We start from the raw sequence: 26,284 nt of genomic DNA, 5'->3' as shown, positions 1-26,284 counted from the left end.
AGTTGATTTTCAGAAGGTGGTTTAGAGTAGTATAAATGAAATATAAATATGTGCACTGTATTACCTTATAAGAGCAGAATAAATATGGCTATGAATAACAATGTCAGTTGATATTATTTTAAATGTTGGTGACACTACATTAATAAGGAGAATAGCAATAATAAACAATAATGTGAATGCAATATCAATGGGCAATAAATGGAAATCAACAAATACTATAACATACAAACAATGACTCAGAACAGCCTAAGTGCATGGTGAACAAATATGTCTTTACACCCCTGTAGACAGATGCATGCAAAAACACAGAAATCAGACAAGGATTTTGTTTTTATAACACATGTAATAAGCAATGAACATTTGAAGATGTATTGTTTTGTTCTTCTAACATCAATAGTAGTTGTGCAGAGGTTGTAACATAATGATAAATACATGCTGCCTGTCACATTATGAATATATACCCTGTCTTGTCTTGCACATCAGAAGCAGCAGCACTATGCTATTACATCGTTCACCGTAGGGACTAATATGAGGGAGACTGAGCTGCCAATCTCTCTTAACAGGTCCTGCACCATATCTACAAATATCTGTTCTGCTCTGCACAAACATAAGCAGGGTCTGATTTAGCATGGCAGAGTGCTGATTGACAATAACATGGTTCCCTGCAGTGTTTGGTTGATTCCCACTGATGTTTGTGGGTTCTGTTTGACTGTACATTTTATGTGTGGCATCTCATTCCTCAGTTGTCTAACATGTTTTCTGACGGCCACTGATTGCATTAGCAGCTGAAAGACCAACTTGTAACAAGGTCCCAATTGTGGATACACCCATTAACAGTCCTTGCGACCAATGACATCCGGATCAACTACAAACTTTTGATTGATTTTCAACAATGAACAGTTAGTTCAGTGTAATATGTCCAGCTCTCTCCCCCATCTTAATAAGTCAACATTATATGATATGACCCTATTTTTACATTATAGCCTACATATGTTATAGCCTAACCCTTATCTATAGGTGACTGATGAGATTCATGTTAGCATATATTTATTGGCGACACAATTAATATTGGAGCTATTTCACTGTCGCAGACACAGACGTGCTTGGTAGCCTAGGCTACGTAGTCATAGGCCAACATGAGACTTAAGCCCTTGTGTCGTCATGACTTAGGTTAGCCTATGTTCTTCTTACTGTTGTGATTATCTGTAGGACATATTGTCTGTGCAACACAATTGTAGGCTAGGCCTATATTTGATTTTTCAGTAAGCTTATATATCAATGATAAAGCTTCTTTACTTTTTTGGTGTAATTATTTAGTTTTTTTTTTTATCTAAGGCTATTTTTTTAATGTTACATTATTATTTTGTTAATACATGGAATAAATCACCACAAACACACGCGACTGTAGCCTATTGGCTTCTTCTGTAGCCTACCCGGCTTGCGCAGCGTGGCTAACAACGCCCATAAAACAAGTGTAACCGTCGGCTCCTCGAGGCTTATTACTTAAACGAAGTTACAGCAGCTATTAGGCCCGAGGTGCAGTGAAATGGCGTCATCTGGTGGTCATACAATTCACCCGCTATTAGACCCGAAGTGCAGGAGAAGTGGATATTCAACCACGCCATCCTTCAGGTCGCAGCGACACGTAGGTGTACTTTATGTGCTGTGTCATGCTGCCATCTAGTGGTTGTGGAATATTTAACACCCATTATAGTTCTGGGAATAGATGTGCCCTCGAATAAATGTTACACTTTGTTACAAATTATTTGGGTAATCCATCTGATAAATTGTGTTTTTCTTTTTATACTTCGTACCTTTATAAATTAAAGTGTATCATTAAGGTACCTTTTTCAATGTCATTACTCTGACATTCGACATTAGTCGACCATAAATTTGGGCAATGGGCACATTGTTAGGGGTTGACACTTTGCATAAGATTTCTCCACATTACTTGATCCAAATTCTGTGATTTTTGTTGTATAAATGTTGTACAATTATGTAGTTTCGTATCAAAGTGGAATGGTGGTTTTCATAAGTCAGCGGTGTTAGTTTGAGCACATAATTGACGTTTTGTTTACATGTGTTCAATGTAAGTCAATGGGAGCCGGAAATCCATAAATAGCGGCGTCCAAAGAATCTTTTGCCGGATAGCATGACGGCGGTGGCATTCGGGGCTATAGCCCCGGATCTATGGGCCGTCAACAACAACAAAAACTCGTGAATTAAATAAATAGCCCCGTAGAAGAGACTTTTGTGTTTGTGTCCATTGTGTGCATTAACAGCAGCGCAAGAAAATTTGACGTGATCTGGGCAGTTTAGAATCATTTGTTGCAAAATGTTGCAATTTCAATTCTCCTCTACGCTATTACGCATTGCTGTTTCGTGCTTAGACTAACTAGCCTTAGCGAAATAAGTGTACAGAAGGACAAATGGATATTAGAAGTTTCTTTAGAGAAAAAAAAGGGCAGAGCAGGGACAAGAAGTGGAAACTCACAGTGTGTCATCATCTCCCGCAACCCAGGAGGACATTTCGATCAGCTCAGTTTCAATATATCGTGATTTACTATTGAATCACATGCGCAGTAAATATGGTAAACCTGACCTCGTTTGAGGGGGCTTCCAAGCAATGCATGTTGGGCTTGATTTTGACAGAATGGAACTTTTTCTTTGGGAAAAAGTTTGTGATAGCCTACACAACCCAAATGCATTGCTTTCAAGGCACCCATAGCCCATTAATTGAAGGTGATGACGTCCAAATGTTTATCCCGAGACGAACGCTCACACCTGTGCACTTGACAGAGGTGCATGACGATGTTTATTCTACAGGCTATTTTAATGTCATATTTTGGGTGTTGTATGTGGTGCACTTTGGCAGAAGAGACGTTCTCCTTACACGGTCTTTAAACATCAAAATATTCAGAATGCCGTGACGTGAGTCATTACAATTGGCCTTCCTTTTCATTCTCAAAGTAGGTTAAAATTGCATGTTCATCAGCCCGATTTTCAAAATCTCTCAGGGGAGAAACCCCCGAACCCCCGGATAAAAAGGTCTCTAAGTTCTGGGCTCTAGCCCAGAATGTTTTAAATAGCTAGCGACGCCCCTGATTGTATCAGTCACGAATGTCTGCTGTGTGCCTGGGTGTAATTCCTACTTCAAAAGACGGGAAAAAGACAAAACACGTTCGTCCCACCGGTTCCTGACAGACACCAGATTGAAGAGAGAGTGGATTTCAGGACCATTTTGACCTAGGATTACAGCTGTTGCGTCCGTGTACCTTCTGTTCATTTGATTTTCAAATTCGAAACGAAAATTGAAAAACGACCTTATATCTGTAATAACAAAATGGGAAATTCCCTCGTGTTTTTGTTTTGGGTCCGTGTACCTTCTGTTCACTTGATTTTCAAGGTTGAAACAGTGATCAAAAAACGGATTTGAAGACCTTTACCTAAAACAGTACTTCCCAGAGAAAAATAAAGCACAAATATTGAAGCATTTTGTGGAAAAAATAATCAAATATACAATGAGGGTTTGAATTTCAATATTGTAATTTCAATTAGTCATTATTCAAGTTAAAAATGAAAACCCAGGCACACGAGGCCACCACACACTCAACAAGCTAGGCTACTGCATGCTGGCAGCATTTTTTGCCACTCCCCGAATGGATCATTGCTAGCCTATATGTTCATCAAAGGGAGCAAGATGGTGATGTTGAAGGACAGTGATCTGCACATAGAAAAAAAATCGCCAGAACATTCCAAGCTTCTCATTTTGATCGACCCAATAAATGTACTGATTTGAATCTTGTTGCCTCAGTTGTTACAATATGAATATAAATATATAAATAGCCTACGTCCTTGATCAGCTGGCTACTATGCTTCCTTAGGCCTTATCACGTGCACCCCCCAATGCAAGGACCGCTCATTCTGGATTCTTTCTCCATTACTATTCTCCTTCAATGAAATTACAAGAAGGAAGCTTTTCTATCGCAGTTGAGGACACCATATTGTTTTCTCGATGTGCATGATTTGAATAGGTGTGGTCATGCTGAAAAAGCCTGCAGATAATATCCAGTGTTCCAACTTTCATGTAGACTGATTAGCTTACTGTAGATTTGGGGGGATTTATGTTGTGGTGTAGGTGGCGATATGTAGGCTAAGGTGTGTATTTTGCTTGGTTACTTTTGTTAAGTATTATGCAATGGGATTTACTTGTCTAACAGATACTGTTTTGTACATGGTAAGAATCAAGTTGCTGTCTTTGACTTTAACAACACAACTGACTGTTTTTTTTTTTTTTTTTTTTTCAGGCAAGATAAATGTGAACAAGCCAACAGCACCAAACGTCTGAGCAAGCAGATCCTTGCCATTATTGTTGTTGGTTCCATTATTCTTGTTGGGCAGTATTCCCTATGGCCAACATTACAACCTTCCCATCCAATACCAGTTCACTTCCAGATGCAGGAGGCAAAGGTCATCAGTTGGACAAATTGGTCAGATTCTACCACACTAAAACCCATCAAAAGTAGTAGGCCTACCATCATTCTGCTGTGGTATTATCCCTTTCGTGGAAATACCAGAGTAGCTGCCAGTTATTGCAATGATAAATATGGCATTACCGACTGTGTCTTAGTGACCAATCAGTCCTGGTTCCCCAAAGCAGACCTGGTTGTCTTCCACAACCGTGAGTTGGTCACTGGAAGGCGTACGTTACCACTGAATCTGACTCGGCCAAAAACCCAGAAATGGGTTTGGCTATCCTTGGAGAGTCCACCGCACAATGGAAATATGAGGCCCCTCGCCGGTCACTTCAACTACACCATGTGTTATCGCCGGGACTCAGACATTTACGCGCCGTATGGCTGGCTTGTGCCAAGCAAAGCTCCTATTGGCACAACTGTTGATGACTTCATACCAAAGGGCAAAACTGGTCTGGCCTGTTGGATAGTGAGCAACTTCAAGGCTAGACATTTGAGGACACAAGTGTACAACAAGCTGAAAAATGTCATCCCGGTGGATGTGTATGGAGGAGCAAGAAATAAACGTATCTCTGCTGATACTGTCCTACCCACAATATCTCGTTACTATTTCTACCTCTCCTTTGAGAACAGCGTTGCTACAGACTACATCACGGAGAAAGTTTGGTCAAACGCTTTTAAGGGTGGTGCCATACCAGTGGTTTTAGGCCCGCCACGGGAACAATACGAGGCAGTCTTGCCAAAGAACTCCTTCATCCATGTGAATGACTTCAGCACAGTAGAGGAACTGGGCCACTTCATGAAGACACTGGCTGCAGATAAAGAGCGCTACGCCACCTACTTCGCCTGGCGTCTGAACTATACCGTTGGTGGGTATAGAGGATTGGTGGAGAGACTGTGCAATGTCTGCCCAATTCTTAGCAGTTTGCCTACATCAAAGATATATCAGGACTTACATGGCTGGAATTGGCAATGAAAGCTGGAAGAATTTTTTTTTTTTTTTTTTTTTTAAAAGGGCTACTGGTAGCCTATGCAATCTCACTTGACTTTAAGGCACTTTAAGACATATTGGCACCTTCTGTGTTCTTTTAGAAAGTGTTTGTTCAATAACTGCTCAGGTATACATAGTAGCCAATACTCTTTGAAATAGGGCAAGTTGACACAAATTCAGTCAATTATTACTTTAGTATTATTAGGCTACTATATTGTCCTTGAGATGTCAATTAAAGTTACCCACAACCCCTTAACCCGGTTAAGACGAACTGAGACATGGCAAACAGATGGCTGTTTAATGAAAGCACTTCCAGGGAAGTTGAAAATAATCAAATTTGCTTTTAAAAATCAGGTAAACATTATTAGCTTAGTCTAGCTGCCACTTCACATACAGTAGCTCGCAAGATAGATTGTGCAGAGGGGAAATTTCTAGCCAGCTATCTCAAAGGCACACACACACACACACACTCCAATGTTTACACCAAACAGTAGGCTTATTGGACCTTTTGCAGAACTGTGCAGATGCATGCTGACCTTTTACACAACGCAAACAAGCCCAGCATGCATCACACTCAGCCAGATCTGCACAGTGCTGCAAGACATCAAATTGACATTAAGATATTCAGTTAGTGAGTTGCTTCTAGGGATTATGAGAAAATGGTACTTTGTCAATGTCAATTTATTTATATAGCACTTTTTAAAAAACAACAGTTGACCAAAGAGTATTTGTGTAATTTGTCTGAGAGATATAGGTGGGGGCTTTGACAGTCAAGAATTTAAAGGTCATTAGCAAAATCTCAAAATGAATCCTATGGTGAACAGGGAGCCAGTGAAGGGAGGCTAAGATGAGAGAAATGTGTTCTTGCTTACAGGTACCAGTTAAGGGGTGAGCTGCTGCTTTTTGAACCAATTGCAAATGGGAAAGGGAGGCCTGGCTGAGGCCAACATATAGAGTCCATAAAGGTTAGGCAAGGCTTGATTTCAGATAGGGTTCTTAACTGAAAGAGACTAGCTTTGACTAGTGTTGACTATGGACTTTGTTGTTCTAATGTTTATTTTTTCTCTAAACTGTTTATTGTGGCGTCTCAAGATATGTGGATGGGCACAGGGTGCGATTTGTGTAAAAACCAGGGGGGGGGGATGAAGGAACGATTCATAGCCTAGTAATGTCATGGCTAATAATACCCTATATTATTTTTGCCACCTTTGTAACATTTTAGTTTTAGTTTACCGTGGTGTATGACTTTAAACAGCGAGTGTGCTTGGTATGATGATCAGCTCCTCTAATGCAGGGTAGGACTACGTTTTGACAAGCATACAAATTCACCTTGTTCTTGCCCCATCTGAAATGAAATGACTCCTCTACTTTTGCTGCCTCCATCCTTTCTGTATTTGTTGTTTAAAAAACGTTGTATATGATGGCACTGAAGTCTTAAGTTAGTGAATTGGCTAACAGTGTTAGTTGGTAACCAAATAGCCTACAAATTGCGCTACACGCTGCGTAGGCTACGTGCATAATATTGCAAAAGTTGAAAAAATAAATGTGTTTATTGTAGCCTACAGAAAATAAATAGCCTATCATACTGTCAGTTAATTGCCTACAGTGCAGTGAAGAGTTTGGAGAGTAAAGTTACAGGGCAACTTGAAGTTTTATGAAAATAATTTACGTACCAGAACATAAAGACCATGAAGCTTCTATTTCTATAACGAGTGCTTTCTTGTTCGTCCTCCGCAAACTAGCCTACAGGTGTTCTGGTAGAGAGCCATTGAATAAGCGATGCCAAGCAATTTCTGTAACACTTTTTGTGACATTCAGCAAATATCTCCTCATTTAATGTAAGTTGCTTCGGACAATAGGCCTACGTTCTCTACCTGCAGTTGTCCTCCATCTCCGTTGCATCAGTTTTCTAATTTTGAAGGTTCTAAAACATTATTATGCTTCACTGAATCCTTCTCATTTTCTTTCATTTGTCCAGCTAACTTTTCCATTGAAACTAGCCATTTATGATGGATTACACACTCGACATTCTGAAATGTCCTGCACGATCAAGGCCAAATTAAGTTATCATGCAGCCACTGTGTCAGCAGCATGAGTGCTGACGGTGATTGTGCGTTTCTGATGTCAGATTATTATGTAGGCTAGCCTACTAGACTGTTCTCACGTTGCAGCGCTTTACTTATATGAAGTAGCATTAATCAATATGAGGGGCAGAGGGGGATAAATGTTGTCCCCACCGGGGATAAAAAATAATTTAGCAGAGGTAGGAATAGGAAAACCAGAGGGGGGGAAAATCCTCACCATCCCCCCCTACAAATCGCACCCTGGATGGGCAATATTATTGTGTTGATTATCAGAGTGTAGTAGGATGATCCCTAATTGCAATGAAAATGGGGGCGTGGCACCTTTATCAGCGTGATCCTTGTTGCCGTTGGGCTGAATGTTTCAGCTCACGTTTCGTAGGGGAAACGTGCCTGTTGAAGGTGTTTCCCCCACGGTGGTGTCTTAGAGAGTAGGCTGCGGGAGTTCTTGACTAGCTTCGGACTAGGGTGACCATTTCCATAACACCAAAAAGCAGGACATTATTTGGCATATCAATAAATTACTATGGTGTACGTATGACTCTGGTATACTCTCATTTGGTGGCTATGGTATCCTCTGTCTGTGTGCTGAATGATGAATGGCATGCTAGTCATTACCGTTTCATGTTTTGTTTGTTGTTAATATTGATTTAATTAGTATAATATACAGTGTTTGCCACAGAATTGAATTCCATTTGTGGTGGTTGGTTTGCAGAATTAACTTGAATAGGCCTACAACAGTTTTTAACAAATTAGCACAGTGTGGTTATGATGCTAACCAGATTTAAGCACAATTTAGTACAACCTGGAAATTCATTGTGTGGTGGTCAATGTTGATATTGCAAGTAAGTCAATGTATGGGAAACATTGATATAGATTCATTTAGTTTATTATTTGAGCACTGTAGCCTCGGTACTGGCTTGGGACAAATGACATCTACAGATAGGGGGGCATCTTGTACGGGGTTACAGTTTTCTCTTTGTTTGCTTTATTTTGGGGTTTGGGTGTTTTTTTAATTTTATTTGATTCTTATACAGTATCGGTCCACACATAAACATGGTATCTGTGTGGGTTTAATGTGAGTGACACTTTGCTTTTGTTTGGTTTGTAGTTTGGGGTTGAAAACTGTGGAAGCCATTTTGCCTGGTTACATTGTTGCCTATTTATTGAAAGGGCCATAGTGCTCTTTTAAAACTGTTGACTCGATTTTTAATTGAAATCAATAAACTGATTGTATTTGGGGAATCCTGCATCTCTGTCATTCATTTGATTGAGTGGCCTGCTTTGGGGTAACTTCTTATAGCACACTGGTCATTCTGAGTTTGGGGGCCTCAGTGAGGGTTAAACAGTGGTACTAGTGGCCGTCCTGCCACAAGAGTATGGTCAGAACTACCATTAAGAAGAAGCCCTTTCTCAAAATATGAAGGAGATTTTTGAAAAATCCAAGTCTTCTCTTTCTTGGCTTATTGGAGTTTGACCTGATTACTTGAGTAAGTGTCACAAAATTGGATATCCCAACTGTGTGATAGAGTGTTTTGCACTGTGCATCTGTATCATGCCTTTAAGGGGGAGATACAGACGCACTATATGTTTACATTGAGTGACTGTACTACCCCCTCTTATGGTCGGGAGGTGAACTTGGGTTAACTGATTTTAGGTTTAGGTTTGGATTTCTATGACTTGCATAAGATGACTACAGAATGTTAGTAATTGTGAAACATAATCCTTAAATTCACAATGTCAGTACTGCCCATCACAACATACTCACTACATCTGAGACGGCAATAACTAAGACTTCAATCTCAACCCATAGGTCAAGTGTGTTGTGGATAGTCATCTGCTTGATGTTGTGTGACATCAACGTAAATAACACAGTAACACAACAGCTATTTTTAAGATATTTTTAAACAAATATCACCAAAAAGAGCAAAATAATATTACTGAATTGAAGAAAATTGACTCTGGAAAAACAGCTCTATCAAAAGAGTAACTTTTACTCTTTTCAGAGAGGGACCTCATGTTATCTGGCATAGAGTAACTTTTACTCTTTTCAGAGATGGACCACATGTTATCTGGCATAGAGTAAAATTCTCCTCAATTTGATTTTTTTATTCAAATTTCCTGTGTAGCTGATCCACTCATCAGCCACAGGTGTGCCAACAGCAGAGCTCACAGGAGAGCCAGGGAGTGGGTGCAGGGGGCGTGGCGCACGCCCAGTGCAGGGTGATGGGTAGCAGGACAGGGGAAACCGGCTCATCTAGAAGAGCCAATTCAGCCTGTGACATGTCTCTCTCTTTATCTCTTAAATTTGCTGCCGCTAGGGTGCGTCTAGATTTCTAGGCTAAACTGGCCATGTAATTAGATTAGATTAGATTTTATTGTTATTTAGCAGAGTACAGGTAGCCTAGAAATCTAGACGCAAATGTAATTTGCTGCCCGGGCTAGTCTAGCAACTCTCCGTTGGCTTGCGAGCTGGAAAAATTAAACTTCGATAGGGCCAATCACATCGTGTAGAGACATTAAGCGGGCTTAACATATTGATTGATGGCAGAGTTGCAACGGTTTGGCTTGAATTCCCTGCTACTTGAAAACAAAGAAGATGGACATTGCAGTTGGCGAACAGCGTGACACGAGTTAAGCTTTTTTTTAAGTTGGCAAAAGTTTGAACTAGCCAACTAGCTCTGCTGGTGGGAAAACGCATGGGACTCATGAGTTGTAGTGCTGTCCTATTGCATGCAGAGAGAATTTGAAATACAACCGATTATCCCGCCCATCGGACTGAGCACTGCCAACGGTGAGTGCCCAGACCCTACATTTTAATGTGGGTCTGGCTCATCAGGCTAGAATACAGGTACAGAGCCAATGAAATATAGTTGACATCCAACCAGAAGTGCAAAAGAAGCATTAAATACCAAAGTGCAGGTTGAGTACATTATTCTGTGCAGTTATGTACAGAGAGTATACATAGACATTCTATATAAATAATATATATATATACACATGTAATATTATATTGCGCAGGTTATGGAATATACACCTGCTTAATGGTGTGTGGCATCAACGTAAATAATACAGTAACACGACAGCTATAGTATGTACAGTATGTATAGCCTTAAACATAGTTTAATTAGGGCCTGAGCACAGAATAGTCAGGGGGCCTATGTGGTTTCTGTGGGATTGAAATGTTAATTTTTGGAGAATGGTTGGACTGTCTTTAGAGGTCATTGAACATGGAGAAAAATTATGTCTCCATTTTTTTTAACCTGTTTTAACCCTATTTTTGTGAAATTGTATATTTCACTATAATTAACACCATAAATATTGCCGAAATCACTGGCTATGTTGAATAAAGTTCACAAAACAGTTATTTTATTTTCAACAGTATGATTGTATGTCAGTATTATGATTGTATGTCAAACAATTAAGATCAATAACCAATCAGTTTCACCAAATACACAAACTCCATTGCTGAAAGATAGCAAAATCACAGATGAGACCTCAAACAATATTTAATTCATTTACATATACACAACATATTAGATCTCACCTCCACAATGTCACCTCCACAACTAGTCTACTAAACCCTATTTGTACTGGTCTCCCCTTCCTGGATAATGTTTTGCTCTAGATTATAAATAATTCTGTCAGGGCATGTACCGCAGTCGTTTAAGACATCTGTTATTAAGCTCTCCCTCAAAAAACCTAGCCTTGTATCTATACTGGTCCTCCTGGACCTCAGCGCTGCCTTTGACAGCATAGACCATGACATACTACTTAGGCTTGAAAATTTGATAGGCATCAAAGACTCAGCACTCGCCTGGTTTAGATCATACCTTCCTAACCGTCAACAATTTGTACAGGTCCATAATTAACCATCTACCCAGATTATGGTAAAATATGGAGTGCCTCAAGGCTCAGTACTGGGGCCCCTGTTGTTTAGCAGATGATGCATAACTATACCTCTCCATAAAACCTGATGAATTAACCCCGTTAGCCAAACTTGACACATGTATAAGAGCTATAAAGACATTGATGACGAATAATTTCCTGCTTTTGAACTCAGATAAAACAGAAGTCATGGTTTTAGGTTCAAAAAGATGAGGGATATCCTATCCACATCACAGGCTACATATAGTGATCTTCCACTGACCTCATCCACAAGTGTTAAAAACCTGGGAGTTATAATTGACCAGGACCTAGCACTAAGTAATCACATAAAATAGATCACCAAAACTTAATTTTACCATTTAAGGAAAATTTCAAAGATAAGGAAGTCCTTCTCCTTACCAGATGCCAAGAAATTAATGTTTTGTCATCTCAAGGATAGACTATTGCAATGCTATTGCAATGTTATTATGCTGGCTGTAATAATACCTGTCTAAAGAGCTAACAGTTTATTCAAAATGCAGCTGCTCACACACAAAAAAAATATGAACACATTTTCTCCATCCTAGCATCTTTACACTGGCTACCTGTTAAAAGTCATTGACTTCAAAATATTACTTATAGTAAGTATAAGTATAGTACTTATTTCTGAAGACACCGAGTCCTGCCTGCTTCACATGATTTCTAGTAGCGAATCTTAGCATGCTGCAGATGCTCACTGTCACAGGTGGATTTGTAGCAGTTCCTGTGCCAAACTGCTTTGTTCTCTTGTAAGATTGCAAACTGCACTGTAACAATGTAATCGTTGGCTGATCTGTGATCCCCATCTCTATACTCTCTCATGGACAAAAACAAGAAATTTGGCATATGTCTCTAGTGATGGTTCATTCACCAGTCCACACATATCTGCCACTGGATACATAGCCCAAAATCTGTTTCTTTTAGAATATGTGTGCCATCACCTGACTAACAGAAAGACACACCTCAGAATATAACCTAACTAGACTGTGCCACCATGGACTATGAAAATGTGCTTGCTCAAATGTAGAAGGCTAGAAGGTCACTAATATCACCAACCATGAAGAACAGAGCACTATGTGCTTCAGGTTATTCGATATTCTAAATTCTATCACTGCCAGCTATCAGCCAACTGTCAATGGTAGTCAGGGATGGATTACTGCATGGGCCTACCGGGCCCAAGCCCAGGGGAGACAAGGAGTCAGGGGGCCCAAGCCATTGCATGGAATCATTGCCTCAGTATCAACACATCATATCAACATATAGGCTATGAATCTGATTGAATTAAAGTATTGGCCATCTCCAAAATGCACCAGAATATAGGAAATCACATCAAATAAATTTTTAAAAATGTCCCCCGCAACAATTAGTGGATGGACCTTAATACATCTGGGCCCAGGGGCCTGAAAGTTCATAATCCATCCATGCTGGTAGTGTCTCTCTTTCTCTTTCTCTCTCTTACACACACACACACACACACACACACACACACACACACACACACACACACCTGTCTGTCTATCTGATCCTTTACCCTTTCTTTTCATCACACTTACATAAGCTACGGAAGGCCTTACAGACTTCAGCTGGTACTATGTAAAAGTCTATTAAGTCTATTAAACTTGATTTAACAGAGATCTCTGCACTTTGTGCTCTGAATGGGTGTAGACAAGAACTGACAGAGCAGGCTAGGCCTACACTCAAGCACACTAATAGGCATGAATTGATTGTATTGATATTGAAGTATTATTTTTTAGCAGACAATTTCGAGAATTTTAGGCACAATTTCTTGTTAAAGAGATCAATCATCAGCCTAAAAATGTTTTATAATGTTGTATTGTTTATGTGGCCCACTTTTGCACACCTTGTAGGCACCAAACCCTATGCTATAATACCAGCAATGTGAGGTTTATGGACAAAACACCATATTTGACCTTTTCTGAATTTGACCTTTGATTTGGGTCCTTCAAAACCTTCAAAAAAAAATGGAGACATGTTTTTTTTTTACTCTTAAGAACCCCTAGAACAAAGATATAATACTCTCCAAAAATTAACATGCGAATCCCACAGGCCCCCAAATTAGACACATAGGCCCCCCTACTAGAAGGTGCAGGCCCGGGACGGCCTTGCGCACCGAGGTGCGAAGCCCTATTGATTTTTAAGGATTCTTCTTCTTCTTCTACTTATTCACTATTTTTAGGACATGATTTTGCCTTCTTTGAGGTGGTTCCCATGGTTGAAAACACAGGAAATTTGGTACACACATCAGTCGTAGTGCATACTACTCAGTTACAGAGGCTTGGCCCCGGGTGTGTCCCACAGACTGTCAATTTTAACGTCCTCCTAGACGGTTTGTCAGATTCATGTCAAATTTGGCAAACATGATGCCAAGATGTTGCTGATGTTAAATTGTGAAGGGATTTTTGATATGTTGTAATATGTTGAAAGAGCAAAATAATTATTTTTTTTATGCTTTTAATATCTCGCCACATAAACAGGAAATGTGTCATAAAGTCACAGTGCATTGAATGAATGGTCTGAAACTTCTCAGATTAATAGATATTATGATTATGATGATATCCAGGCACCAAATGGGCCTGCCTGGCATGGTGCCACCACCTGAGAAAGCAGGAAATGTGCCAGAAATTGACAATGCCTTAACTGATTGATCTGAAACTTTACAAAATATTGGATATCATGATGATGGTATTCATGTGCCCTATTAACATGCAATTTATTGTTTTAATAAAAGGTTCAATTTACCTACAACTTTTAGCATATTCTCCTACTTCTAGACCTCCTTAAAATTCATTTTGTGGATGTATCTACAATAACCGTGAACAATGATAATGGCATTGGAAGAGGATCATATGGAGCAGTTTACAAAGGCTCATACCAGGGAACTCCTGCTGCTGTAAAGATCATCCCTATTGGAGATAGTTCAGTCATCACAAATTAATTATTTTTGTAAGTGTGTGTGTGTGTCTCTGTATTGTTACAGCTGCATGTGTTCCAAGTGCTGTTTTTTCTCTGTTCTTTCCCCTCCTCTCTACCTCTGCGTTGGTTGGCAATGGGAAATTGCATTCCAACAACCAAAGTTGCTAACTTAGTCAGCAGCTTAGTTGGTTGGCAATGGGAAATTGCATTCCAACAACCAAAGTTGCTAACTTAGTCAGCAGCTTAGTTGGTTGGCAATGGGAAATTGCATTCCAACAACCAAAGTTGCTAACTTAGTCAGCAGCTTAGTTGGTTGGCAATGGGAAATTGCATTCCAACAACCAAAGTTGCTAACTTAGTCAGCAGCTTAGTTGGTTGGCAATGGGAAATTACATTTTAAACAGTTTTTGTTCACCCCTAAAGGACTACCTAACGGTGGGGTGTAACAGTAAGCTTTATTGTTCAGATCATGAAACTGCATTTGCAATCTCAACATAATTGTTTGGTCAGTCTGTAGATTCTGTTTTTTATTTGTACAATATATGCAACAACAACATTACACTAAACGACACCTTAACTGTAAACATGATTAATTTATATTTGTTAAAATATTGAGATGTTATATGTCATATGTTATGCCCATCAATTGTTAAAATAACATGCAACAGAGTAGCCTGGCTATTGATATGTTTATTAAATGCATTGTGCTAACTTAACTTCTAAACTGAAATGAGAAGAGCAGATGAATGCAGCCTCCGTCACTCACTCTCGTCTTTTGAACTGCTACTGCTAGTGATAATGCTCGCATATTCACAACAGAGCACAATATGAGGAGCCAGAAGAGCGTGAGATTGGACAGTAACTTGCAGAGCAGAGCCCCCTGCAGTCTGGAAGAAAATTGAAATTCCTTCAATGAGAAGGAAGCAGGCTGATTCACACTGAATTGACCTGTCGCTGAGCGCCACCCTTAGAACGCTGATAAGCCAATGACAGTCCAGCCTGAACAGGACTCGGACATCAGCTCGGACAACTCCATAGGAAACAACAGGGAGCAGACACAAAATGGCAAATTAATGGTTATTTATGGAGTTTATTAACTCAAAAAACCCCGACGGATAACCATGGTCAAACGTTTTGCATGGGGGACGTGTAATACTGATAGCCGGTACCCCGAGAGGCTAGAAAACGGGGTAGGCTATAGTAAGGTGACCAGATTTCTGAGACAAAATCCGGGGACATTTTCAGTTGAGAAGCGTAAAACGTGTAATGTTTTAATCATTGTAAACTTAAAACGGGGACACTGTCCCAGGGGCATCACTAGACTAGATCTCCACAAGCCCCCCTAGGGGGGTTCGGGGGCATGCTCCCTCGTAAGAAAAGTTGGTATATTTTAACGTTTAAATGCATCAATCTGGTGCACTTTGAAAATAAATTCAGAGGTTAGACTTCATTATTCTTATCTATGGATGGAAATATTTGTGCTGTAGCCTAAACTTCCACTTTTTAACCATGCACACACAGTTGGAATAGTTATAATATTGCAATAAGTTATGATATTGCCCATCCACAAAGCATATTTTCTTCACAGTTTCACAGTTCAGAAATGGTCCAAAATAGTATTGGCTACATTTCAGCACTCCATGAAATTATATCATAGTGGCAGTGCTGTTCAGACAGTTAATCTAGCTAGTTATCTTGGTCATTGTAATGCCTATCTTCTTTTTTTCAAGATAGTCCTTTACCCATATCTGAGAATGTATGATGTGATAATATTTGTCTTATGTAGCCTAATAGGGCCTATGTGTTGTCAGTCTTATATCAAGAAAAAAATAACTCACGTATCATGCTTTTTTCTTTATATTTTTGTCTTAATGTCACTAGGAAGCATGCCAGTAGAAATATAGGCTATATTCATATTTGTAGGTGATTGTCTGGAATCTGGCAATATGAGAACCATTATGGTGGGATAGGCCTACTCTGGCTAAACAATTTACAAAAATGTTTGTACTGACATAAATCGTTTACATGAGAATAGGCCTACATTATAATTTCAAAACCGGACTAGCCTACTCAGGAACCGCTTGTTGTAGGCCTACCGATACTAGTTGTCACATAAGTTCATTGTTAATTTTCCTGCAAACCATTTATCACAGCAATTTGGCGCTAATATCATTGGAAAGCTTAGATTCCGGCCGTTCACGTGATATCTGCGTATGATATGCTATCTGTGTGACGGGTTCTCCGCAATTTTAGTTTAACCTGGACTTGAGCAGCTGACACGTTCGTGATTAATAGTTTAATAATTCCCCCGCACAAGTGGTTTGATTTCAAAGATTCTACCGCGCTGCTATTCCACCAATCGAAATAGCCTACCAGAAATATGGGCATTCTAGAACATCTTGGAGGTCTGAGCTGAGCGCTTGCTTTGACTGGCTTGAGTCTGTGCGTGAAGGGTGCGCAACTGGTCAGTGTTTTCTTTCTTTCTTTTATTCCAATTTCGGGTCTGTCAGTCACAGTGAAAACCGGGGACTTTTCCGGGGACAGCTCCAGCCGGGGACTGTCCCCGGAAACTGGGGACGTCTGGTCACCCTAGGCTATAGCCTATTTTCATTAACAGTAGCCTACAGGACGTCTCTCGCGTTTGGAACAGCTCGACATAATGTAGGCTATTAAGCCAACAACGTGGGCACAGGTTCCCTGTTAAATCCCAAGATGAAAATGCTCATTAACCAACTACTATATTCTTACTACATCAAATATTAATGTAACCTAACATATCTTAGTATCAATCTTCCACTAGCTAGCTAGCTAGCATTAACGTCAGTGGGGTGATTTGCACGGCTACTCGCCACAACTGCTTGTCACCTTGTATGTATTCTAAAGTTTTGAAAACACCCCTCCATAGCATAATTAAGTCCCTTTTGATAGCTTCTGGAGGAAAGTAAATCCTTTTATCGACCAAAACGTCCTCAAAGTCTGCTTTCATACTGTCAGCTGCCATACGTTAGACCGGCACATCCGGGAACTTGACTCGTGACAAACGTTCCCGCCCCTTTCGGGGGGAAAACAAACAACCCCTCTCATTAATTCCAACGCAAATTAGGGTCAATAAACGTAATTCGTACAGAAATCGCAGGAGTAAATAATAACAAAAAATACCACAAATCAATATGACCACTCAATACATAACCACTTTGCCGGTCGTTGACCGTGAAAGATACCTACAAAAGCTTAATTCAATTAATATAAAAACATGTCCCTTCAGTCTCCCGAGTATGAAGTGGTGCAACAACCCCACTCAGTGACCAGAAGTGTCATACGGTCTTTTCTTATGGCTTGTAGCCATAATTTTCTTCTGTCAGGATTTTTTTGAGGACATGGTAGGCAAAAGAAACTCAGGGAGGGGTTCTTAGCTGTGTGGTTGGTACATGTCTACCGGTTCACTCTGGCTTGTTCTGAGGGAATGTTTTCCCCTCAAAAGGGGCATGGCGCAAACAACCTGCTCTGTGTGACGCGGGTCCGGTTGTAAGTATTGTCCACAATGTATTTCTATTCAAGTCTGGTTTGTTTGTCCGAGTTTTCACACGGTAACAATGGGGGGCGGGGCTTAGCGACAGGTCAATTACAGTTTTTCAGAGAAATGAAACATGCCGGAGATATGGGACAGAACCCCAAATGGTTATGATTGGGTATTGCAGTTTCGATAGCTCTGATTGGCTGAATAAGTCTTCAATCACGTCTTCAATGCGGAAGCCATAGTGACGTGTCTTTCGACATTCCTTCAACTCCTTCAGTATTCATTCAATTCGACATTCCTTCAATAACCACGGTTAGAAATGGAAAACGGTAAGTTTTTTTAAAATCAGTAAACTAGTCTTAAACAGCACTTGAACGTCATGTGTTTACAACATATTGAATCACGCAGATTTTGCCAGGAATCCAGTGCACTTTTTATTTTTGTAGACAAAAATAGAAAAGCCTATGGCTAGCTAGCTAATTAGCAAGTCCAATAACACACGTGATACGATAAAAAATAAGACAAATTGGTGTAATTATTTAAATAATATAAAATAGTATAATGGTGTTGGAATGTGTAAGACTCAATAAAATGATATTCAAGTATTCTGCCCTATATATTTGCCTGAATTATTTCATTAAGTCACTTTGGTTTTCAGGTTACTGTAAGATGCTCATGTATAGACTAGCGGGGTATAACAATAATAGTTGATAATAATAATAATAATAATAATAATAGATAATAGTTTTACCCATCATAAAGAAAGCTACAGTTTAAACACTTCCATCACTGCACATATTACTTAGCTCCTTGAAACAATATTCCTTCCTTGGGGTGCTAAACCAAAAGTCCTTTTCACTTATTGGGATAATGCAGTTTATTTGTATTTAACCTGTAGTTTCTAACCATTCATTCCAATAGCTTTGGGTATTCCAAACTTTTAAAAGTCATTTTACTTATGTTTTAATGTTTTTTATACTTTAATTGTGTTTTACCCAGCAATGTCGAAGCACAGGCCAAGGAGTCAGGCCCAAAGGAGGCGGAGGAATGACCTGTCACAATGGGGGCAGGTACAGAAGAGGGTAAGCAAGACTCAAGCCCTTGGTGTACTCCCATGCATACCACAATGCAAAATGTAAATTCATGGAAAGTGTACATTCATGTCTCCTAGGTATACTTGGTTTTCTGGCCCTGGTGTGCGCCTAAACACACAAGCTCTCAATTACATGTCTTTACTAACACAGTCTTTGAAATATCTCTACAACGTTTGAATCCACATGGGTGGGGAGCAGTCTTGTAGGTTTGTTTTTTAGATGAACAGGATCGACACTTGAGCTACCAAGCCAGAGGTAGAAGCAGTATCAGCAGCCACAGATCTCCAGGTGTTGTCTACTGTATGTTGTTATTATTGATTATATATTTTTTGTTGTTATCAGTCTTCACACTGAGGGCCTGATGTACTAAGAATTAGCTCAAAATTAGTGCAGTGCTTTTAGTGCTTTAGTGCTTTTCTTACTCATACATATGCGTTTATGGGAAGGTAATAGGTGAAGTGGGAGTATCGTGCAAAAACATGGCAGGAGAAGTGCTAATAGCTATTGATTAGGTATTCTGCCATGTATGAAAACAGTACACACGTCTGTTTTGTGATAAAATATCCACCTTTTAAAAATAACAGTGTAATCCAAATTGCGGTTAAATGCATCAGCTAGAGAAACGTCCAACAGAGAAACTCGTAGAGAAACGAGACAACAGAATCGGTATTCAGAACACCATTTTTTCTTCATTGTACTATGTCAGAAAACAACCTTAACTTTTCTTTGCCTTTATAATGTCGTACTTTCACGCCATCCACTTCCCAATCTGCTAGTATAGGGTATCAAGTAAGTCATAGCATACATGATCTACTACTGGTGTATCTTATTATCATGTATGATTGCAAAACTTTTTAATGTTGCCATCGATTAACTCCATTCAGCTGCACTTGTTCAGCTATGGGCACTGCAAATTGTGTCACAGGGCGGTGAGTAGGGATTGACCATTATGGGTTTTTTTTTCAGAGCCGATACTGATATCAATTATTACAAAAAAAGGACTCTAAACGATATGTAACACCGATATTTCAGTTGTCAAAGGGGGGGGGGGGGGGTAGATAGTAAATGTGATATGCAGCAAAAATGTAATTCAAAAGCATTTAATTATGCAAACTTTTCTTTCTTGGGGGCAGCCGTGGCCTACTGGTTAGCGCTTCGGACTTCGGAGGGTTGCCGGTTCGAACCCCAACCAGTAGGCTCGGCTGAAGTGCCCTTGAGCAAGGCACCTAACCCCTCACTGCTCCCCGAGCGCCGCTGTTGTTGCAGGTCAGGGTTAATGTGTGCTTCACCTCACTGTGTGTACACTGTGTGCTGAGTGTGTTTTACTAATTCACGGATTGGGATAAATGCAGAGACCAAATTTCCCTCACGGGATCAAAAGAGTATATATACTTATACTTACTTATACTTTCTTCTTTTGTTACTCTATCAACTTGCATCATCATGTGTATCATGTTAATCCAAGAACTGAACAATAATTTTCAATGGGCTGTGTGGTTGTTAAGGGGCCTGTGACAAAGAGGATGTTTTACCATCGTGTGTGTGAGTGCACGAGAGGGAGGGGGAGAGGGAGGTGCATGCGTGATGACTATAGGCAAGTGATAGGTTGAATAGTTTAACCAAGCCGCTTAAAAATAGTTGTTAGACTGTGTCCATATGTATGCTATAAGCTATACTTTTGTGAGCCTAAAAGGCACTTTAATAGCCAGCTTAGGATGAGATTTAGTTTAGGTCAGATTTATTATGGCTGGTCCTGGGTGCCTGTAGTCTTTTCTGCCAGTCCGTTTCAGCACAGAGAATGGTTGCGTTATTGGTATGTATAGTGTTGGACTTAAGTGTATGTTATTATACAGTGTGAAGTGTAGCCAGGTGTTTTTCCATATCATTTTATTATTGTTTAATATGTTATGTTATTGAACATATACTTCATACCACACACTGTGATTTCTTTCATTGGAGGAGCTACCATCATGCTGCCCCATGTTATTGAGGTAGTGGGTACAACCGGTGGTGGAGGAAATACTACAGATGGTAATGTTGCCTACAAATTAGGTGACTGCGGACTGCTTGCTTGGCGATTGTGCTGCACACGCAATGCAGTTCTTCTATTTTTAAATCATGTCAAAACTCATTTTGACGATACATGGACATAATAGGATAATAGAATCGTTTCACTGTCAATACTGATGCCTGGATGAAAAGCCTGATATTGCAGTATGCAGATTTGCTATTCCTACCCAAACATGATTTTCAGTTTACAAAGAAAACTGGCTACCCAGCACATTGAAAACCGAAGAAGAATTGTGTTACTTTGACCATAACTATTTATTGATGCTTGTGATATTTTCATCAAACCTATGCGAATCTAGAGTTAGTCCACCATCCTCAAATTGAATTATATGCGCATTGGAAGGTTGGATGCAAATTTCAAGTGCTTTCATATTTTGATGCCTGCTATTTCCATGGGAGTATACCAGCGCCTTTAGTGTTATACAGTTCCCGTATACAGATCAGCTGATTGTAACAATACCGATATATATATATATATAGGTGACCTTTTACAGCAGTATTATTCTTTTAGATTTCCACATGGTGCGGCAAATCAAGGCGTGACTTTGCAGCCACGCCATTTTGTCTTTCTTTGTGGATTGACACAAAAACAGGCAAAACTAATGTCAACTTTGCAGGTATTGTTTTGTAGTTGTTCATGGCCCATCTCCATGTAGAGCACCAAATCGTACACTCCTTTTTAAAAAACTAATAGACGGAAATATATTGGCTCGGACTAAGCCATGATCAATTCCAGCCGATCAACACAACACAGGTTGTTTCTTGATTTGTTGTAGAACTAAGCAACAGTGTATCTGGAATGTGGATGACATTTAAAAATGTCCAGCAGTTAACACATGTAGCACAGCACACAAAATTTGATGAGATATTCTAGACATTGCCAGATCTAAATTTGCTGTTTCACCTATCCACACATCTCTCTCACACATACAGAGTGAGATGCCCTAGCATATTTAAATGCATAATGTTTTGTACAGTATCTGGTAAGCATCACCATCATCTTTGAAGAGCATCATAGAGTGTTTTCCCTGGCTACAGTGTAGTTCCCAGTTCTCTGAATTTAAGGTTGTATCAGCGATAGTGGGGAAACGTCACCTCTGTTGATGTTCAAACAAAACAGAGAGCTAACTCACTACTCCCTCCCCCTCCCTTCCGTGCAATTGAAACTCTCCTAAATGTGCATCTTGTCAGTTATTGGTTAAAACACTTTGTTTTGCTTTTGAGTGGTTGCCAACCCTTGTTGGTAGCAATTGTTTCTGTGTACAGATCTCCTGAGCCTAGGCTGTCTACAGAGACACGTTTTTTTGACGGCCTGCTTATGGGGCTGGCAGCTAGCGTTAGTCGTCGCTAGGAAAGATTAGATGAATGTGATAATTTATGTTTGGGCCTTTCTGGGCCTGAATTCGGTGATACAACCTTTAAAATATTTTAAATCTCAAAATCTGGAATTGTACCAAAAAATGATCTGAGAAGTAAAATTATGTCAAATACACAATTATTGCAGTACAAAAATGTTATACACCAAAAACTGGAACTATTATGACAAAAGCATGTTGAAATGTGAATGGCAATATGACAGGCAAGTTCAGTTGTGAACCTATAGGGGGGAATTCTCCCATGTGCGTCAGGGTGCGTAAGTAAAGTACGTGTGGGTTGCATAGAACGTTACAAAATAACATTACAGTATCAAATTTGGTGCTTAAAAATGCTAACTAACATGCTAGCATGCTAACTATGCTAACCATGCTACTTAGCTAACTTAGCTAACTAGCTACAGTGGGTAGGAGTCATAGTTGATGACAAGTAACAGTTACAATGGTTGAACAGTTAAAAAGTTCAGTAGTTTAAAGGGTTAAATTGTTTAACAGTGAAATATTGTAGTGAGGACTTTTATTTTGAAACAGTTTTTGGCAGAGGAAGCAGTTGAACAGGATGTGTAGTCTTAATAGGGCCAGTTTGTATGCTTAAAGCCTGAGACTGGCAGTTGGTCCAGGTGGCCCGAACACCTGCCATAGGATTCTAATTGCTTAACGGCCGTATTGTGATGTCATAATCATAATGTTAAGTCAATGGGGAAATTTTGATTAGTTTTTAATTAATAGTTTAAAAAGTATAAAAGTTACAAAGTTGAAAAATACATAGCACCCATGTCCTAAGTAAGACCTACGTAACATAGTTTGAATGAAGTTTCTACGTTAAACGGTTGAAGCTGCATTAAATGCGTTAGAAGAAGAAGAAGAACTAGAAAAGCATTTCCTGAAGGAAATACAGTGCATGAAAATGCAAAAATATGATGTAAAATATCATACAGAGTAAAAGCAAACTATATTGGTTGCTAGGTAGATGAGGTTTAATATAGTTGGAATGACTGAACAGTTAAATAAGTGGATAGTTTAAATGGTTAAATTATTTAGGTAGATAGTTGACGATAACTGACACTTGGAATGGCTCTAATGTTTGCTAGCAGTTATGCTAACTATGTTAACAAAGATAATAATGTTAACCAAGTATGCTAACTAGCATGCTAACAATGTTAAAATGCTAAGTATGCTAACCATGTGACTTAGCTAACTTAGCTAATCATTTTTAGCAGTTTTGCTAAAAATGCTAACTAGCATGCTAACATGCCAACTTTGCTAACCATGTGACTTAGCTAACTTAGCTAATCATTATAAGTAGTTTTGCTAAAAATGCTAACTAGCATGCTAACATGCTATCATGCTAACTATGCTAACCATGTGACTTAGCTAACTTAGCTAATTGTTTTTAGCAGTTATGCTAACTATGTTAACTAGCATGCTAACATGCTAGCATGCTAACTATGCTAACCATGTGACTTAGCTAACTTAGCTAATCATTTTAAGCAGTTTTGTTAAAAATGCTAACTAGCATGCTAACATGCTAGCATGCTAACTATGTTAACCATGTGACTTAGCTAACTTAGCTAACTAGCTACAGTAGGTAGGAGTCATAGTTGATGACAAGTAACAGTTACAATGGCTAAACAGTTAAAAAGTTCAGTAGTTTAAAGGGTTAAATTGTTTAACAGTAAAATATTATAGTGAGGACTTTTATTTTGAAACAGTTTTTGGCAGAGGAAGCAGTTGAACAGGATGTGTAGTCTTAATAGGGCCAGTTTGTATGCTTAAAGCCTGAGACTGGCAGTTGATCCAGGTGGCCCGAACACCTGCCATAGGATTCTAATTGCTTAACGGCTCTATTGTGATGTCATCAGCCCATGTTAAGTCTATGGGGAAATTTTGACTAGTTTTTAATTAATAGTTTAAAAAGTATAAAAGTTACAAAGCTGAAAAATACATAGCACCCATGTCCTAAGTAAGACCTACGTAACATAGTTTGAATGAAGTTTCTACGTTAAACGGTTGAAGCTGCATTAAGTGCGTTAGAAGAAGAAGAAGAATCAGAAGAACTAGAAAAGCATTTCCTGAAGGAAATACAGTGCATGAAAATGCAAAAATATGATGTAAAATATCATACAGAGTAAAAACAAACTATATTGGTTGCTAAGTAGATGAGGTTTAATATAGTTGGAATGACTGAACAGTTAAATAGGTGGATAGTTTAAATGGTTAAATTATTTAGGTAGATAGTTGACGATAACTGACACTTGGAATGGCTCTAATGTTTGCTAGCAGTTATGCTAACTATGTTAACAAAGATAATAATGTTAACCAAGTTACTATGCTAACTAACATGCTAAAATGCTAGCATGCTAACTATGCTAACCATGTGACTTAGCTAACTTAGCTAATCATTTTAAGCAGTTTTGCTAAAAATGCTAACTAGCATGCTAGCATGCTAACCATGTGACTTAGCTAACTTAGCTAATCATTTTAAGCAGTTTTGCTAAAAATGCTAACTAGCATGCTAACATGCTAACCATATGACTTAGCTAACTTAGCTAATCATTTTAAGCAGTTTTGCTAAAAATGCTAACTAGCATGCTAACATGCTAACTATGCTAACCATATGACTTAGCTAACTTAGCTAATCATTTTAAGCAGTTTTGCTAAAAATGCTAACTAACATGCTAACATGCTAGCATGCTAACTATGTTAACCATGTGACTTAGCTGACTTAGCTAATCGTTTTTAGCAGTTTTGCTAAAAATGCTAACTAGCATGCTAACATGCTAGCATGCTAACCATGTTACTTAGCTAACTTAGCTTACTAGCTACAGTGGGTAGGAGTCATAGTTGATGACAAGTAACAGTTACAATGGCTGAACAGTTAAAAAGTTCAGTAGTTTAAAGGGTTAAATTGTTTAACAGTGAAATATTGTAGTGAGGACTTTTATTTTGAAACAGTTTTTGGCAGAGGAAGCAGTTGAACAGGATGTGTAGTCTTAATAGGGCCAGTTTGTATGCTTAAAGCCTGAGACTGGCAGTTGATCCAGGTGGCCCGAACACCTGCCATAGGATTCTAATTGCTTAACGGCCGTATTGTGATGTCATAATCATAATGTTAAGTCTATGGGGAAATTTTGATTAGTTTTTAATTAATAGTTTAAAAAGTATAAAAGTTACAAAGATGAAAAATACAAAGCCCACATGTCCTAATTAAGACCTACGCGTCAATGTTTGAATGAAGTTTCTACGTTAAACGGTTGAAGCTGCATTAGCTGCGTTAGAAGAAGAATAATAACTAGAAAAGCATTTCCTGAAGGAAATACAGTGCATGAAAATGCTAAAATATGATGTAAAATATCATACAGAGTAAAAACAAACTATATTGGTTGCTAAGTAGATGAGGTTTAATATAGTTGGAATGACTGAACAGTTAAATAGGTGGATAGTTTAAATGGTTAAATTATTTAGGTAGATAGTTGACAATAACTGACAGTTGGAATGGCTCTAATGTTTGCTAGCAGTTATGCTAACTATGTTAACAAAGATAATAATGTTAAGAAAGTTACTATGCTAACTAGCATGCTAACATGCTAGCATGCTAACTATGCTAACCACGTTACTTAGCTAACATAGCTAATCGTTTTTAGCAGTTTTGTTAAAAATGCTAACTAGCATGCTAACATGCTAGCGCTAGCATGCTAACTATGCTAACCACGTTACTTAGTTAACATAGCTAATCATTTTTAGCAGTTTTGCTAAAAATGCTAACTAGCATGCTAACATGCTAGCATGCTAACTATGCTAATCATGTTACTTAGCTGACTTAGCTAATCATTTTTAGCAGTT

At 39.0% G+C, this 26,284-nt stretch overlaps 1 protein-coding gene and 1 long non-coding RNA gene across 4 annotated transcripts in view; both read left to right on the top strand.

Moving 5' to 3' along the window:
* Window positions 1-26,284, top strand: part of LOC121712881 (alpha-(1,3)-fucosyltransferase 7-like) — a 66,736-nt gene that overhangs the window by 4,451 nt on the left and 36,001 nt on the right. Inside the window, exons 2-3 of one of the 2 annotated variants that reach the window (XM_042096962.1) lie at window positions 4,308-5,447; window positions 13,943-13,953. In XM_042096962.1, coding sequence (XP_041952896.1) covers window positions 4,308-5,447; window positions 13,943-13,953 — 1,151 coding nt within the window. Of the gene's footprint in view, window positions 1-4,307; window positions 6,638-13,942; window positions 13,954-26,284 lie in introns of those variants that run through there. The other variant, XM_042096963.1, reaches the window with a different exon arrangement.
* LOC121712906 lies at window positions 18,087-19,953 on the top strand. 2 transcript variants are annotated; one of them, XR_006032688.1, is made up of 3 exons: window positions 18,087-18,233; window positions 18,904-18,986; window positions 19,197-19,953. It is a non-coding gene; the product is annotated as an uncharacterized LOC121712906 (long non-coding RNA). The 2 variants fall into 2 exon arrangements; XR_006032687.1 differs by lacking the exon at window positions 19,197-19,953 and having other exon boundaries at window positions 18,904-18,990.

This window comes from Alosa sapidissima, chromosome 7 (assembly GCF_018492685.1).
Source record: "Alosa sapidissima isolate fAloSap1 chromosome 7, fAloSap1.pri, whole genome shotgun sequence".
NCBI lineage: Eukaryota > Metazoa > Chordata > Actinopteri > Clupeiformes > Clupeidae > Alosa > Alosa sapidissima.
The sequence above is the reverse complement of the archived record's forward strand: the minus strand, read 5'-3'. Positions and strand labels throughout refer to the sequence as shown.